Source organism: Microcaecilia unicolor, chromosome 1 (assembly GCF_901765095.1).
Source record: "Microcaecilia unicolor chromosome 1, aMicUni1.1, whole genome shotgun sequence".
Lineage (NCBI taxonomy): Eukaryota > Metazoa > Chordata > Amphibia > Gymnophiona > Siphonopidae > Microcaecilia > Microcaecilia unicolor.
This window is the reverse complement of record NC_044031.1, coordinates 51,235,530-51,253,357: the sequence shown is the minus strand read 5'-3', so window position 1 is coordinate 51,253,357 and position 17,828 is coordinate 51,235,530. Positions and strand designations below refer to the sequence as shown.

Genomic DNA, 17,828 nt, shown 5'->3' with positions numbered 1-17,828 from the left:
GGTTCACTAAAGATGTTCATTTAAAATTCTCTGCTTGGTACATAAAGCCCTTCATCTTGCATGTCCATCTTACCTGTCGGCGGTTACAATTTCGTACACCCTAACTCAATCACGTTGTTCCCTTGATTCGAACAGACTGGTTCTTCCACCATAAAAAAAAAGCTGACTATGAATCTACGCGGCATTCTGCATATTTCTTTTTGGCTCCCTCTTTGTGGAACAGTTTACCAGCCTATTTATGTAATGAACTTTCATTTATAAAATTTAAATCTGCTTAAAGCTTTCTTTTTTGAATTGGCCTTTCAGTTCTGGAACTTTTCATTAAGCATACTGGTCTAAATAGTTCTTTTATGTTCTTCCTTTATTTTGTTTAAATTTATTTTATTTTTGTTACATTTGTACCCCGTGCTTTCCCACTCATGGCAGGCTCAATGCGTCTTACATGGGGCAATGGAGGGTTAAGTGACTTGACCAGAGTCACAAGGAGCTGCCTGTGCCTGAAGTGGGAATCAAACTCAGTTCCCCAGAACCAAAGTCCACCACCCTAATCACTAGGCTACTCCTCCACTGGCAGCATTCCATGTAGAAGCCTGCCCTTGTGCAGCCGCGCAGGCTTCTGTTTCTGTGAGTCTGACGTCCTGCACGTATGTGCAGGACGTCAGACTCACAGAAACAGAAGCCTGCGCGGCTGCAAGGGCAGGCTTCTACATGGAATGTTGCTAGTGGAATAGCTTGTATACACAAACCAGGACTTAAAAGCCACCTACTTCAAAAAAGTGCTTTAACCAACAGTTGTTTCACCAGTATTTCACCAATATTCCACCAATATAATATAATATGTAATTTTTATGTGTAGAGTACCCTCAGATATAAACCACTGTAACTGCAGTCAATAATGCTGCTAAAACGTGGCATAGCACCTCTTTCATTAGGTAACTCTCACTCTGTTTTTTGGGAGAGAGCAATCTCTGCTCACATTTTTTTATGCTTCCCAATCACCACAGTGCTATAAAATCATTTATTTCTTTTAAAATATATACTAGGTGAAAAAAACTGTGCACTTATCTCGTGAGTTCTTGCCTCCCTGGCAGAACTATGTTGCCTTGCTGACACAATAAGCAATTGCCTTCCCCTGGAACCGCCCGACTCCGCGGGGTTTCAAATCACTTTCCTCAGGGACAAAGGGTTAAGGCTGCATAAATCACTTCTTCCTCTTTCATTCTGTCTCGCACAATCCACAGATCAAGGCCTTGACCAAGGTCCACCACCCTAACCACTAGGCCACACCAAATGGAGGGGCCCTTTTAGAGAAATGGCTTACGCGGTGGTAAACCAGCGGTAATCAGGCATCACCACGCACTGCCCAGTTACCGCTGGGTTAGCATGGGAACCCTTATCGCCACCTCAAAGGGTGGCGGTAAGAGTTCTCGTACCGCATGACCATGTGTGCTGGGGCTTTTTTTACCCGCTGTGGTAAAAAGGGCCCACACCACCAGAACAGGGCCCTTTTTCCCGCAGCTTGGTAAAAGGGCTCAGAGTTCCTTATAAATTTTGTTTTAAACTGTTTTATCTATTGTAAACCGCTGTGACTCAGGTTTGGAATATGGCAGGCTGTCAAATTTTAAATAAACATAAGCGTAAGAATCAGAGAGGTAATCACCAACATTCATTCTTTCTCTCGCCACACAAAATGCTTATTACAGTGAGAAATCTTAGAAATAATGGTGAAGAAAACATATTGGGGGTGTCAGCTTTTTATTGGACTAATATAATACATTTATGATCATCTTTTGAGAACCAAAGCAAAATGAGCTAGGAATGATGTCTTTATGTACAAGAAAATTGCATGTTGAATTACAGTTATTTCATGGTGGCGGTTGTCTTGAAACCTACAAAGACTTACTGAGCAATAGGATGGAATGAGTACTTTTACAGCAGCAAGAAAGGTAGACAAATAGCAAAATCTACAACAGAGAACTATCAAGTCAAAAGGGTTCTGCAGCTCCAGAAATACAGCCAATTGTGTGCAGCTTGTGAACAGAACTAGGAGACCTTTCAGCTTGCACTGTCACTGGTTTCTTTTCTCCTCTTGAGTAGAGAGATGTGGTAGCCGTGTTAGTCCACTTCCAAAGGTAATCAATAGAAACAGAATAAAATAAAATAAAACATAGAAAAGAAAATAAGATGATACCTTTTTCATTGGACTAACAATACATTTTTTGATTAGCAAATGTTGGTAGATTGCGGGTTTGATGTGTAGGTTGTTTGCTTATTTCTGATCTGATGAAGAAGGGCTACCTTCGAAAGCTAATCAAAAAATGTTTTAAGTTAGTCCAATAAAAAATGGATCATCTTATTTTCTTTTCTATGTTTTATTTTATTCTGTTTCTATTGATTACCTTTTCTCCTGTCAGAAGCTTCTTTCTATCTTAACTAATCCAGATTTTATTAGAACTACCCTCATATTACCATGTTGATTAATCCCAACTGGAGGGATCATCCATGTCTTGCACAAATCTGCAAACCACCTAACTAGTTACTAGGAGTATGTATTTGTTTTGTAACAGAAATAAACCCTAAAATGATGTTTCTTTCCACTGCTGTTAAATTTTAGCACTTTTAAATCAGTGTTAATAGCTATTCACTCACAAGCCAGCCTTCAGCTTGTGAACTTCAGGTTAGAAAGCAGCTACTTTCTAGGGAGAACTATTCTGCCATTTGAGTGTTGGTATAAACAGCACAATCCCAGCTATATCTTATATCTCTAGTATTTTTAGTTCCTGATTCCTGACTGACTCTCTGCTTTTGTAATGGATGTACTTTTTGAAGATGCAATAGACATTAAGACAACTTGAGCAATCCTGGTTCTTGTCTTATTTTAGTCTAGCTTCAAGTCTCTTGAGTACCTGCCAGGGACTCTAACAGAATAAACCAGCCAAAGTAAAAGTACTGAAAGATTAACACAGAGGGGCATAATCGAACGCGAACGCCTATCTCCATGGGCGTCTATGTCCAAAAACGGGTACGTGAAAAGGCGGGACAGACCGTATTTTAAAAAAAAATGGACGTTTTTCAGCTGGGCGTTTGTATTTTTTTTAAGCGATAATGGAAACTAAAAACACCCAGCTCACAAAATGTCCTAATCCGAGCCATTTGGTCGTGGGAGGTGTCACGATTTGTAGTACACTCACCCCCCTGACATGCCAGGACACCAACTGGGCACCCTAGAGGTCAGTGCGGTGGACTTCAGACAACGCTCCCACATGCATAGCTCCCTTACCACAGGTGCTGAGCACCCAACCCCCTCCACCAAAACCCACTACCCACAAATGTACAACACTACCGTAGCTCTTAGGGGTGAAGGGGGCACCCACATGTGGGTACAGTGGGTTTTGGAGGCCTCCCATTTACCAGCACAAGTGTTACAGGTAGGGGGGATGGGCCTGGGTCCACCTGGCTGAAGTGCACTGTGGTACCCATTAAAAGTGCCCCAGGGACCTGCATACACTCAGGCCACTAGGACTTGTTGCTGCTATATAACATTGGCACACCAGTTGACACCTGAAGACTAATCTGTATGAACACGTCCTTTATTGGTATAAGCACGCTTACTCACAGTTAACTACAGATCAGAGGTTGTGCCCCACTGGCAACAAGTCTCCCTGGTACTGAGATTAGCAGTAGGTCAGAGCTGGCAGAATGGTGTACAATGCCCTCTTTCAGCCACATTCAAGGTAAGAACTAAGTTCTGTAACGTGGCTAACACATGAAAGGGATCTAAAACTGGCTTACAAAAATGGCCACTACCTCATGGACTACCGGAAACAAAACAGGGCACACTCTGATCCAGTAAGCAGGGGGAAAAGCACCATGGGAGTAGAGCCTACCAACTACCAACATCGTCAGCATTTGCCACAAGCTAGTGCAATCACGGAGCCCAATACCCTACACCCACCACAATGCATTGCTGATGTGACTCTGCAGTGCGCATAACAGAAAAGGTGTCACACTCACCCAAGAGTCAAATCAGAACCAAGGAAAGACTGTCACAAGATAGAACACATTCTGCTGTCATAGAGGTGGGTACGGCATTTGAGGCTGGCATAGAGGCTGTAAAAAAGTTTTTAAAGTAGGTTTTTTTTAGTGGGAGGGGGTTAGTGACCACTGGGGGAGTCCGGGGAGGTCATCCTCGATTCCCTCCAGTGGTCATCTGGTCAGTTGGGGCACTTTTTTGGGACTTGTTCGTGAAAAAAAAGGGTCCACAAAAAGTGACCCAAAATCGCGGTAAAAATGTCTTTTTTTCGATTATCAGCTAAAGACGTCCATCTCTCTTCAGCCAATAACCACGCCCCAATTCCGCCTTCACCACGCCCCATCAACTTTACCCGTTTCCCGCGACGGATTGCAGTTGGAAACGCCCAAAATCGGCTTTCGATTATACCGATTTGGGCGCCCACGGGAGAAAGACGCCCATCTCCCGATTTGGGTCGCAATATAGGCGTTTTTCTCTTTCGATTATAAGCAGGACAGTCACCTAACTAAAAAAAAAAAGCTGATAGAAGAACTCAGCTCAATTTGAATCTAAACTGAAAGGACAGGGGGGAAAAACCCTGACAAGTCAGGTTTCTTTCCAGTGTCATTAAGTTTCAGCATTTTTTTTCAGCCTTGAAACTGTGACCTTCAGGGTGAAAGGCAGTCACCTTTTGTGGAGGAGTTGCTTTGCCTCTTGAGAATCTACTATAGACAGTGCTTACCTAGTTGTGTCATGTATTTCTGGTAATCTTGGTTCCTGCTTATCCTGACTAACCCACATGAACCAGTTTATGGTTTATTTGATATACCACCTTTTATTTAAATATGTAAAGTATGCCCGCCAATACTGATGAGCATAGTAAACTAATTTGAGTATTGCCTTTATAGCATTCCCAATCTTGACTGATCAGGGTCAAAAAAATCAGACTGATGAATGAAACTGAGATCTCCCACCTGACAGCACACAGCACTGCCTCTGATCTGTTATGGCTTAGTATTTTTAACATCTTTTTTTTAACTGAATACTCAGACGACCAGCATAAAGTGTCAAATATGCATAACCTTGTGGTACGGAAGTCATCAAGGCCCCCCTCAGGCAAAAGGACGTGCCGCAAAACCTTTCAAGCAATTTCCTAGTCTGTGCCTTTTCCAGCCTTTCGCATTCACTGCACTGTCAGCAGTCTAGGGGCAGAGTTCCGCTGGGTGCTGGTGCTGCATTTGACTTCTATAGCATCCACATTGTATGCGCTGTGCATGCCCAAACAATACGCACAGTGTGTACAATGCAGGTCCTATAAGGTCAGACATTGAGGCTGAAACTCTTCAGTGCACTGAAGATGAAACTCATTATTTAACCAAAACAGTGAGAGGAAATGGAAGGAAAACAAAAACGGGGGTAATTTTATAAGACAGCACCTAGAGAAAAAAAAATCTAAACAGAGGACTATTGAAAACTTGTTTTATAAAGACAATATAAGCACTTGTGTGCTTTTATAAATTAGGCATCCAGAATCTGCCCCAACAGCAAGCAAATTCATGTGCACATATCTACACTTGCTCTAGAAGTGGTGCAAGCTTGTGTGTATTCTACCTGTTTATCTGTCTATTTTACAAAATATGCGTGCATTTCTCAACTGTGCTTCCACTCTGCCCAGACTATTATCACCAGGAACGCCTGTGCACGATCCACATAAAAGTGCATTTGAACTGTTGGTGTGGGCACCATTTATGTCCCTGCACAATGTTATATAAAGCCTTTTCCACATGTTAAACAGGCTGCACACATGGGCAGTGGTTTATAAAATTACCCCCTTCATCAGACAACAAAAGTGCATATACAGATTGAGCAAATCGTGAAAAACCTCAGCCACTCCTGAGAAGGCCTGTGATATTGAACCTTCCTTACGCATGGCTGCCCCTTGTTTATCTATAGTTGGTATAACAAATCATAGATCTTCAATTTATTATATTAGCACATCTAAGTTAGCTAGCATGATGTGCATCAGGATGCATGGAAAATGATGGAAGACGTGAGACTTCCAGGGCTATTTAATCTGCCTGTTAGAGTGGGTGAGCAGAGACCCTACAGTCCAAATCCTGCTTTTTCCACTGATGTCCTTTCTGACCTTAAGCAATTCATTCCCCCTATCCCCTTAGCTCAAGTCCTAAATTAAATTATACCTAATGCATTTAGGGGTCCTTTTACTAAGCCGCATAGGCGCCTATGCGTGCCCAATGCACGCCAATTCAGAACTACCACCCAGCTACCACGTGGCCCGGGTGGTAATTTCATTTTTTACGTGTGCCCACTACATGCGCCGGAAAATATATTTTCTTTTCTGGCACGCGGCGCTAACCGTGGGTAATCGACATTGTACGTGCGCTGACGATTACCACCCGGTTAACGTGTGAGACCTTACCTCTAAGTGAATACGTGGCAGTAAGCTCTCAGGCCCAAAATGGACGCGTGCCAATTTTCATTTTGCCGCATATCCATTTTTGGCCAAAAAAAGAGGCCTTTTTAGCAGGTGTGCTATAAAATGGACCTGCACGCGTCCAATACACACGTCTACACCAGCGCAGGTCACTTTTTGGTATACCTTAGTTTGTAACATCTACAGCTTAGAATTGCAATTACATTCAAACTTTTGACTTTCCCTTTGTTTAAACACCTCATTTCTTTTACTCCTTTTTTTAAGATTCAAATTTTTTTGTTTAGAGCAGGGTATCAGAGTTAAAATAAAATTTTGGATGTTAATTCCAGGTACATTTGCAGCAAGTGGATGTGACCAATAGAGCAAGGGTTCTGATCCCTATAAAACTGCTGCTTATCTGTGCAGCCAGTAGTAAAGGCAAGGCACGGAAGTATCTATTCAACCAGAATTAGCTGGAGAAGTTTGAACAAATGTTAATTAATATCGGTACTACCCAGGGGCGTAGCCAGACTTCGACAGGAGGGGGGTCCAGAGGCCGGGGTGAGGGGGCACTTTTAACCCCCCCCCCCCGCCATTTTTGACCCCCCACCACCACCTTTGACCCCCCCGGCGCCAACCCTTTCGATCCCCTCTTCCCCCCACCGCCAACCCTCGCCCGCCGCCGCTGGCGGGTACCTTTGCTGGCGGGGGTCCCAACCCCCGCAAGCCGAAGTCCTCTTCTCTGGCACGGCCTCATTGCTGATCTATAAGGGCAGGCTTCTGTTTCTGTGAGTCTGACGTCCTGTACATGCAGGACGTCAGACTCACAGAAACAGAAGCCTGCCCTTGCAGATCAGCAACGCGGCCGCGCCGGAGAAGAGGACTTCGGCTGGTGGGGTTGGGGACCCCCACCAGCAAAGGTACCCAATGGCGGCAGGGGAGGGTTGGCGGCGGGAGGGGGGTTGAAGGGGTTGGTGGTGGTGGGGCAGGGCCAAATCTACGGGGGCCAATGCCCCCGTAGCCCCATGTAGCTACGCCCCTGGTACTACCTAATTAAAATTAAACTGAATCCTCCCATCTCTCCCCAGAAACACCTCTAAACCTATCTCCGATAACTGGCTAACATCTAGTTACATGAGTGGTTAAGATAACAATTAATCAGCATGTGTGGCAGGAATTTCAAAAATGTAAGAATTGTTTGGGTATCTTCTAAAATTACCTGGACACATCTCTTGATTATTGGTCCCAGGGAGATAGCCGGCTATCTCCACTGAATATTCACAGTTAGCGCATAGTGGCTAACTAGCTATATTGCGCGATAGCCATGAAAATTCAAGCGTTAGCTGGCTAAGTTTAGCGGCCAAATCAGACTGCCTAAATAGCAGTCCTATCTTTGGCTGCTATAAACTTAACCGGCCAATGCTGAATATTAACTTCTTCCCGTTTACAAAGCCGCACTAGCGGCTGCCGGTGCGGTGATGCTTACAAAGCCCATTTGAATGGGCTGTGATGGCATTGCCTTGCCCTCTACTGCTTTCCTTGGTCTGAACATCGGGCCTAGACTATTTCTCTGCTACAGTGGTGGTGTGTGGGTCTATATATGCATATGCAGATAAAGGAGCATGAGGACTGACATGTTTGTAAGCATAAGGTTTTACATAGCAGCTTTTGCATTATATGAAGAGAAACTACACCAAGGAGATAAAATACAACAGGACTTAAATAGATGAAGAGGCAAAAAGGATGAAAAGGGATTTGAGTTTAAAGGAAGATGAAAGGGGAGGGATCTTGGGGAAAGGAAGTAGGGAGAGAGACACTATGCTAAATTAGTTAAACAGTAAGAAATTGTTTTTGAATGACTGCTTGAGATTAAGGATGTGCAAATCGAATAATGTGCTTGTGGTGAATACCACAAACCACATAATTCCTAAATACCTCAGTAAAAAGTTGGCAGTATTTTTGAATCCCAGGAAAATCAGGCCTCAGCTTGCTGGGAGCTTGTTAAAAGGGCTGATGCTCTAAATAAGGAACTGTTCTCTCCCCTTCCCCTGATGCACCTCTGAATCACATCCTCCCCCAAATACAAGACACCTTCTTGAAGCTCTAAGCCCCAAAGACCCCCCCCCCCCCTATCCATAGAAGCACCCCCACCTTCTCAAAGGCCCCTCCATGGCCTACTTTTAGTAAACCTTTTAGTGTCTACTGGGGTCAGGGCAGAAGCAATCCCCAGTCACTCTTGCCCTTGCTGGTGCCAGGTTTAAAATAGTAGATGACTCCTAGCAGTAGTCTCAGCTCTGGTCCCGCCCTCATTTCCTGTTTCCACAAGGGCGGGAACAGAGCTGAGAGAGAGAAGGGAAGGCTGAAGCGTTGAGCCTGCACGCTTTTCATTGCTGCTGCCGCTGTAACCCCGACGAGGTACACAATAAAAATGCGACAAAACTGCCCTTCAGCAGTGTAATTCATTAGCTTTTGGACTTCTACATAGGCTCATCATTTTGCTGAGGTATTCAAGCTAAATTTCAGAAAAGCAGTGATCCTATTTTTGACAATGTGTAGTTCTGAAGAATCTGTTTATTAAAGTATGGTAAATTTTTGCACTTACGACACTTTGATAGCACAACTTAACATGCAATAAATGCGAAGGCTGTGTACTAACTGTTAGGGGCATATCCGCTGCTGCTACTGCACAGAAAAGTTCTAGATTTGTCATTGTTTAAAACACTTTTTTTCAGTTAGCCTTTAACCCCTTAACTACTCCCCTTAATTCTTAGCTCCCCCGACCTGCTCCCATGATTTCAGGTACATTCAGCTCCTGTGTCCCTCTTCTTTCTGGGTGAGTGATTCTTTACCTATTTTAAGTAAGCATTCCTTTCTGTTTTTAATTTAATTTAATTTTAGTTTATTGTAAACCACTGTGATCTACTAATATTGTAATGGTAATGTATCAAACCTTAAATAAACTATAACTATATTCAGTTTTACTCCCAAGTAAAGAGTTTCTATTTCCGCTGCCTTGTCTTTCTTAGTGATATGCATGCAAATATTGAGATCTTAGTTTAGTGCCAATAGGTTTAAATTTAATACAGAGTAAACACCGGTATTATTCATATCAAATCAGTTTAATCTCAAGCAATGGCCTAGTTTAGTAAACTTTGTGGATATCGAGATTGTAATCTCCTCAGAGCGCAAATAACTTGGAGTAATTTTTGACTCTAAATTGTCTTTTAAATCACAAAGAATGATATTCTGAAAGCTTTTTTTCAGTTGAGATTATTGAAACGTCTGAAGAAACTGTTATCTGAAACTAATTTTCGAACAGTATTGCTAGCATTGATTTTATTAGTTTTATACCATTATAAATCGCTTTATCTAGGCCTTGCAAATCGTGTAAAATTCAGTTGTCAGATTTTTTACGGGTTTGTCAAAATTTGATCATGTCTCGGAGACATTGAAAGAATTGCACTGGTTGCCAGTGTTTAGGCAGATTGGATTTACGGTCTCGACATTGATTTTTAAAAGCTTTGTGTAATGATGCTCCTCTTGTTTTGGCCTCGTCTTTGAGACTCTATCGGTCAATTCGTAGTCTAAGTTCTGTTGATAAATTGTTATTAGATGTTCCATCATTTAAGCATGTTAGACTAGAAGCCAATCATTCAGCAATGCTTCAGATTGAGGGTGTATCGATTTGAAATACAATACATTACCAGCCGAACTGCGTATGATGACATCAATCCTTCAGTTTAGGAAACATCTGAAAACATTCTTTTTTTACTCAGGCTTTTTTAGACTAGTTGCAGATGACTGTCCACAGTATGATAAATGTACTGTGTTGTCAGGTATTTTTGGGTGTGTGTGTGTTATTTGATTATGTATGTTTTAATATGTATATCATCTAGTTCTGTTATTATTATTACATTTGTATCCCATATTATCCCCAAAATGGGCTTGAGTTTAATGTGGCTTACAAACTGTATTAAAGATAAAGAGTGTGGAGTACAACAATATTGAAATAATATTCTATAGTGACTGATAGATAGTTGGATAGAGTGGTTTATAAATGTTTTAAATAAATCAATAAATAAAATAAATAGAGCCAGTAGTTATATGGACACTGGCTATACTCATTGTTTGTGCCTGCATAGCTAACTGGCCATGTAGGACCATACAACAGCCTGTCCTAACTGCATCCAGTTAGCTATACATATATGACACTGAACCAAAGACATGGATATTTGGTTATCAATGCCCAGATAAGGCCTGAGACTCAATATCTGGGTCTAAAGAAGCTTCAGACTGCTCAAAACACAGCAGCCAGGCTTGTATTTGGAAGATCGCGATTCGAAAGTGCCAACCCCTTCGTGAAAAATTACATTGACTCCCAATCAAAGAACGTATTACTTTTAAAATCTGTACCTTAGTCCATAAAATTATCTATGGTTATGCCCCAGGGTATATGTCTGACCTCATAGACCTGCCAACCAGAAACTCAATCGGATCATCACGTACTTACTTAAATCTCTGCCACCCTAGTTGCAAAGGACTCAAGTACAAATCTATTCATGGATCCAGTTTCTCATATATAAGCACACAACTCTGGAATGCTCTTCCAAAAGCCGTGAAAACTACGTACGACCAACCTGTTCAAAAAGGCATATCCCACTGACCCAACTTAAGTATTTGAACCCAGCAACATAAAGATACCTAAACTTGTAATGAGCACTATGAACTTTATATAACTTCCCTCTCTATGATTCCCTAATGAGTCTGTACATACCTATTTCATTGAAAATTAACCTCACTCTGTATTTGTTTCTTCACCGTAGGTAGCTATCACCTTACGGTATTATGTAAGCCACATTGAGCCTGCAAATAGGTGGGATAATGTAGGGTACAAATGTAACAAATAAATAAATAAAATGATGGTTACCACTGAATATTGAGCAGCATATAGTTACAACAGTCAGATTAGTAACGCACTATTTGCAGTATATATGAGATGATCGAACAGCTTATGTTACTCAATGTTAGCTCTTTTATTGGCAAATTTCAGTGTGAATATAATGATATCATTCATAAACTATAACAGGAAATGAGCACAGCAGTGCCTTACCCCAGCCAAATAATGTGAATCCCCAGAGATACTTTTTGTCTGAAAAAAATGCCATAAAGATGAGGCTATGGAGGTAGAGGCCTTCTACTAGAATCCAGTAGTAGTTGGTGGCCAGGAAATAGAGATAGAAGGTAACAGCTATCTTGCAGCCCACCTAAAGAGATGAGAGAAAGGTAGAGACATACATTAGTAAAGTATATTGCTATGTGACATCTTAATGATTATTACAAAGGATGTACAATTGTTTCCACGTACCAGAGGCTGATGGCCTAGCTCTAAATAAGGAGAAATGCATGAGTTTATTTTTATTACATTTGTACCCTGCACTTTCCCACTCATGGCAGGCTCAATGTGGCTTACATATTATATACAGGTAGTTATTTGTACTTGGGGCAATGGAGGATTAAGTGACTTGCCCAGAGTCACAAGGAGCTGCCTGTGCTTGCAGTGGGAATTGAACCCAGCTCCTCCAGGACCAAAGCCCACCACTCTAACCACTAGGCCATTCCTCCACTCTGCTGCTTTCTCAATTCCAATCCTAAAGTTTTCTCATCCTTTGCAACAGGATTTGGAAAGCTGTGATTAACTGAGCTATTCTATATTCCTAAGTCCATTTAACATAGGAATGCCACTCAACCCACAAGGATTATTACATATCTAAATGCAATAGTCAAGCAACATGACTTTGCTTCACCTCTACCACTGCAAAGAGGGAAAAAGAATCATTCTTCAGAAGCATTTCAAACTAGAATGAAAAGTATTTATTTGTTTGTTTTCTACAGGAGTTAAGGCAATTTCATGTTCAGTTTTAATAGATAGAACCAATGTGGAAACTCTTCTCATCTCCATGACAGGAATGTGTAAACCAGGAAAGGAAGCCCAGAGAACATTTGCAGGGCTATCGTAAGAGGAGGCTTTTAGAGGGAACACAGACTGCTGAAGCTAAACCTACTAACAAAATTAAAGGAATTGGGTTAGGAAGCTAACCCAACACCAGCTTCCTAACCTCCATATTTCTTATCTGAATACTATCAGTGCCCTCCAAAGATGATAGGATCAGTTAAGTACTTGTCTCTACCATTTCCATTTTTCCTCAGTCTTCTCTGTGATTCTCTTACAAGACCAGATTTTATTGGAATTTGAACCAACCAACTCTGGATTGCAAGACTGGTGCTCTAACCACTAGGCCACTCCTCCACTTAAGAGGCATAACTGTCCAGCTCATTTTCGAAGAAGAAGGGCGCCCATCTTCTGACACAAATCGGGAGATGGGCGTCCTTCTCTCAAGGGCGGCCAAATCGGCATAATCGAAAGCTGATTTTTGACACCCTCACCTGCTTTCCGTCGGGGGGGGGGGGGGGGGACGACTAAAGTTCACAGGGGCGTGTCGGAAGCGTAGCGAAGGCGGGACTGGGACATGCTTAACACATGGGCGTCCTCGGCCAATAATGGAAAAAAGAAGGGCGTCCTTGGTCCATTTTTTTTTTCATGACCAAGCCGTGAAAAGGTGCCCGAACTGAGCAGATGACCACCGGAGGGAATCGGGGATGACCTCCCCTTAATCCCCCAGTGGTCTCTAACCCCCTCCCACTGTAAAAAAAAAAGGTTAAAAATACTTTTTTGGCAGCCTCTATGCCAGCCTCAAATGCCATACTCAGGTCCATCACAGCAGTATACAGGTCCCTGGAGCAGTTGTAGTGGGTGCAGTGTACTTCAGGCAGGCAGACCTGGGGGGGGGGGGGGGGCTCAGCACCCAAGGTAAGGGAGCTATGCACCTGGGAGCAATTTGTGAAGTCCACTGCAGTTCCTCCTAGGGTGCCCGGTTGGTGTCCTGGCATGTCAGGGGGACAAGTGCACTACGAATGCTGGCTCCTCCCCGACCAAATGGCTTGTATTTGGCCGTTTTTCAGATGGACGTCTTTGGTTTCCATTATCGGCGAAAACCAAGGTCGGCCATCTCTAAGGTCGACCTAAATGGCAAGATTTGGGCGTCCCCGACTGTATTATCGAAACGAAAGATGGACCCCCATCTTGTTTTGATAATACGGTTGGGGATGCCCCTTTATGGGGCTGTCCTTAGAGATGGGCACCCTCGTTTGATTATGCCCTTCCACATTACCAAGTTATCTAATAGCCACATAGCCTAAGAGGCATAACTGTCGTACTTCTTAGCATCTTGTGCAGCGCTGCGTATGCTTTGTAGCGCTATAGAAATGCTAAAAAGTAGTAATCTTCCACCTATATTTGCATTTTGCTCACACTTTTAGTAGTAGCTCAAAGGGGAGTTACATTAAGGTACACTGGGTATTTCACTGTCCCTGGAGGGCTCACAATCTAAGTTTGTATCTGAGGCAATGGAGAGTTAAGTGGGATTTGAACCAGGTACCTCTGGATGTCAAGACCAGTGCTATAACCACTAGGCCACTATACAAGTCTTACAGACTAGGTTTAATTGTTTTTCTACACAAGCGTGCAGGCATTCTGTATATTCACGCATGCATTACCTCCTACATGCCTCTTCTTCAGGCCTGAAGAGATTTATGAGGTCCCAAAGGTTCTCTGAACTACATCATATTTTAAAGAACTAAAAAAAAAAGGATCTTAAAGGATCTCTAAACTCCTTAAAACCTACCAGTCAGTGGCGTAGGCAGAAGACAATTTTTGGGTGGGCTAGCGGGTTGGATGGGTGGGCACTACACCCCCCCCCCCCCACACACACACACGGTCCAGCACATTTCAAGTTATCGGCGCTGCCTCCACTCACCTTCTCCCACCGTGGCGCTGCCGCCTCTCCTGCACTTCATGGTCTTCGTCTCCCACCCCTGCGGCAGCGCTCTATCGGCGCTGCCTGCCTGACAGCTGACAGACGCGGCGCAATGATGTCCTGCTCCGGGACCTTCCCTCTGCCTCGTGCAATCCGCCCTGCGTAAACAGGAAGTTGAATCAACGCGGCAGAGGGAAGGCCCTGGAGCAGGAGGACGTCGCGCCGCGTCTGTCAGCTGTCAGGCAGGCAGCGCTGATAGCAAATTGAAAGCGCTGCCGCGAGGGTGGGAGACAGAGACCGTGAAGTGCAGGACAGGAGGCAGCGCTACGGCGGGGGTGGGAGAAGGTGAGGATGGGCCTGAGACAAAACTGGGTGGGCCTGGGCCCACCCAGGCCCACCCGTAGCTACGCCCCTGCTACCAGTTACAATGGATCCACCATGACACCAATCCTACCACTTCTCCCATCCTCTGTTCCCCATTCTCACTACCTATCTCATTCTCTTTATTCTTATATCACTGAGACAGAACTCAATGCGAAGCTGATATTCAATGTTTTTGTGTCCAGGTGAGATATTTGGATATTCAGAAAGATATCTGCTTATCTCAGCACCACTGAATATATACTGGCTTTAAAAAAAGTATGTAGATATGCTTATTTGTTTATATTAAGCCTGCTATATCTGCAACTGAAAAAAATGGGCAAAGTTAATTGGTTAACTGGTTAACTTTGAGTCTGCCATCTCCCAGGGGCAAATGCTCAGAACTCTAGCACTAAAGTGAACAGCGCAGAAACAGCTCCTCAGTGCTCAATGCTAATGGCGTGCAAATTATATACACGTCATGAGACCAAAAGTAACAGGGAGGGATGTGTCTGGTTCACAGTAGATACTGTTCTTGTGTGCATGCCCATCAAAACCGCAAAATGAAGCCCACATTGGCACCGTTCTACGCTTTAAATATAAGTTTTACATTTTGTTTCACTTGAAAAGCTTATATTTAAGAGCAGAAAACGGGCGCCAATGGGTGCTTTCACTTTCGGTTTTGTTCATACTTGCATACATTTGTTTCTCACCACCAGCGCTTAGAGCTTTGCACGAGCTTCTTTCCACTTCCAAAACAAATCAACCAGAAGATTTTAAACAGAAAATCCAGATGAAATCCTCTCTTCAAACTCTTCAATGCCACATCCGAGTTGGCGGTAAGTTTCCAGCATTAAGGACATGAGTACATAAGTACTGCCATACTGGGTCAGACCGAAGGTCCATAAAGCTTATCATCCTGTTTCCAACAGTGGCCAATCCAGGTCATAAGTACCTGGTAAGGTCCCAAAACAGTACAATACATATTTTGTTGCTTATTCTAGAAATAAGCAGTGGATTTTCCCCAAGTCCATTTTAATAATGGTCTATGGATTTTTCATTTAGGAACTACTACTACTACTACTATTTAGCATTTCTATAGCGCTACAAGGCATACGCAGCGCTGCACAAACATAGAAGAAAGACAGTCCCTGCTCAAAGAGCTTACAATCTAATAGACAAAAAATAAATAAAGTAATCAAATCAATTAATGTGAACGGGAAGGAAGAGAGGAGGGTAGGTGGAGGCGAGTGGTTACAAGTGGTTACGAGTCAAAAGCAATGTTAAAGAGGTGGGCTTTCAGTCTAGATTTAAAGGTGGCCAAGGATGGGGCAAGACGTAGGGGCTCAGGAAGTTTATTCCAGGCGTAGGGTGCAGCGAGACAGAAGGCGCAAAGTCTGGAGTTGGCAGTAGTGGAGAAGGGAACAGATAAGAAGGATTTATCCATGGAGCGGAGTGCACGGGAAGGGGTGTAGGGAAGGACGAGTGTGGAGAGATACTGGGGAGCAGCAGAGTGAATACATTTATAGGTTAGTAGAAGAAGTTTGAACAGGATGCGAAAACGGATAGGGAGCCAGTGAAGCGACTTGAGGAGAGGGGTAGTATGAGTAAAGCGACCCTGGCGGAAGATGAGACGGGCAGCAGAGTTTTGAACCGACTGGAGAGGGGAGAGGTGACTAAGTGGGAGGCCAGCAAGAAGCAGATTGCAGTAGTCTAAACGAGAGGTGACAAGGGTGTGGATGAGGGTTTTGGTAGAGTGCTCGGAAAGAAAGGGGCGGATTTTACGGATGTTGTAAAGAAAGAAACGACAGGTCTTGGCGGTCTGCTGGATATGAGCAGAGAAGAGTCAAAGATGACCCCAAGGTTTCGAGCTGAGGAGACAGGGAGAATGAGAGAGCCATCAACAGAAATAGAAAATGGGGGGAGCGGGGAGGTGGGTTTGGGGGGGAAAATGAGAAGCTCGGTTTTGGTCATATTTAATTTCAGGTGGCGTTGAGACATCCAGGCAGCAATGTCAGACAAGCACGCTGAAACTTTGGTTTGGATGCAAGGTGAGATATCAGGGGTAGAAAGGTAGATTTGGGAGTCATCAGCATAGAGATGGTAGGAAAAGCCATGGGATGAGATTAATGAACCAAGGGAAGAAGTGTAGATAGAAAAGAGGAGGGGACCAAGAACAGAACCCTGAGGTACGCCGACAGGCAGAGGGATAGAAGTAGAAGAGGATCCACCAGAGTGAACACAAATCTTTTTTAAACCCCTCAAAGCTCCAATTCGTTTTAAATTAACTACTTTCTACCTTCATTGCGTGCCCTCTTGTCCTGGTATATTTGGAAAGAATAAACAAGCGATTCATGTCTACCCGTTCCACTCCACTCATTATTTTATAGACCACTATCATATCTCCCCTCAGCCGTCTTTTCTCCAAGCTGAAGAGCCTTAGACACTTCAGCCTTTCCTCATAGGGAAGTCATCCCATCCCCTTTATTATTTCGGTCGTCCTTCTCTGTACCTTTTCTAATTCCACTATATCTTTTTTGAGATGCGGTGACCAGAATTGAACACAATATTCGAGGTGCGTTCGTACCATGGAACAATACAAAGGCATTGTAACATCCTCATTTTTGTTTTTATTTATTTATTTGCTGCATTTGTACCCCACATTATCCCACCTATTTGCAGGCTCAATGTGGCTTACATTATTGTATTGCAAAAGATATAATTATGAACAGAGTAAGAGGTTTGTTCTAATCCTATATAATAATTCTCACCTCCAACAGGATGTGCTTGGGACCGTGCCTGCCGGAAGTGGTGTGCTAGGCAGGCACGCACTGACATCAGTGACAGACAATTTGGCAAAGCAAAACAATCTGAGTGCTGGCCATTAGGACACATGGTTGATAGGAGAGTTTTAAAAGACTGAAGGAACCGAAAGTGTTAAACTGGGGGGGGGGGGGGGGGGAGTTGTGAATGACTGAAAGACATGCAAATTTGGGACAGGAAAACAATCTCAATGCTGGCCATTAGCACACAGGGTATATAGGAGAGTTTTAAAAGACTGAAGGAACCAAAAGTGTTCGGGGGGGGGGGGGGGGGGGGGAGTTCTGAATGAATGAAAGAAATGAAAATTTACGAGAGGAACACAATC

The 17,828-nt window shown here is 43.4% G+C and overlaps 1 protein-coding gene across 2 annotated transcripts in view; it reads right to left on the bottom strand.

The window, feature by feature from the left end:
* The window catches only part of PTH1R (parathyroid hormone 1 receptor), a 436,123-nt gene that overhangs the window by 49,258 nt on the left and 369,037 nt on the right, over window positions 1-17,828 (bottom strand). For both annotated transcript variants that reach the window (XM_030197196.1, XM_030197205.1), the window contains one exon: window positions 11,557-11,710. In XM_030197196.1, coding sequence (XP_030053056.1) covers window positions 11,557-11,710 — 154 coding nt within the window. The remainder of the gene's footprint in view (window positions 1-11,556; window positions 11,711-17,828) is intronic.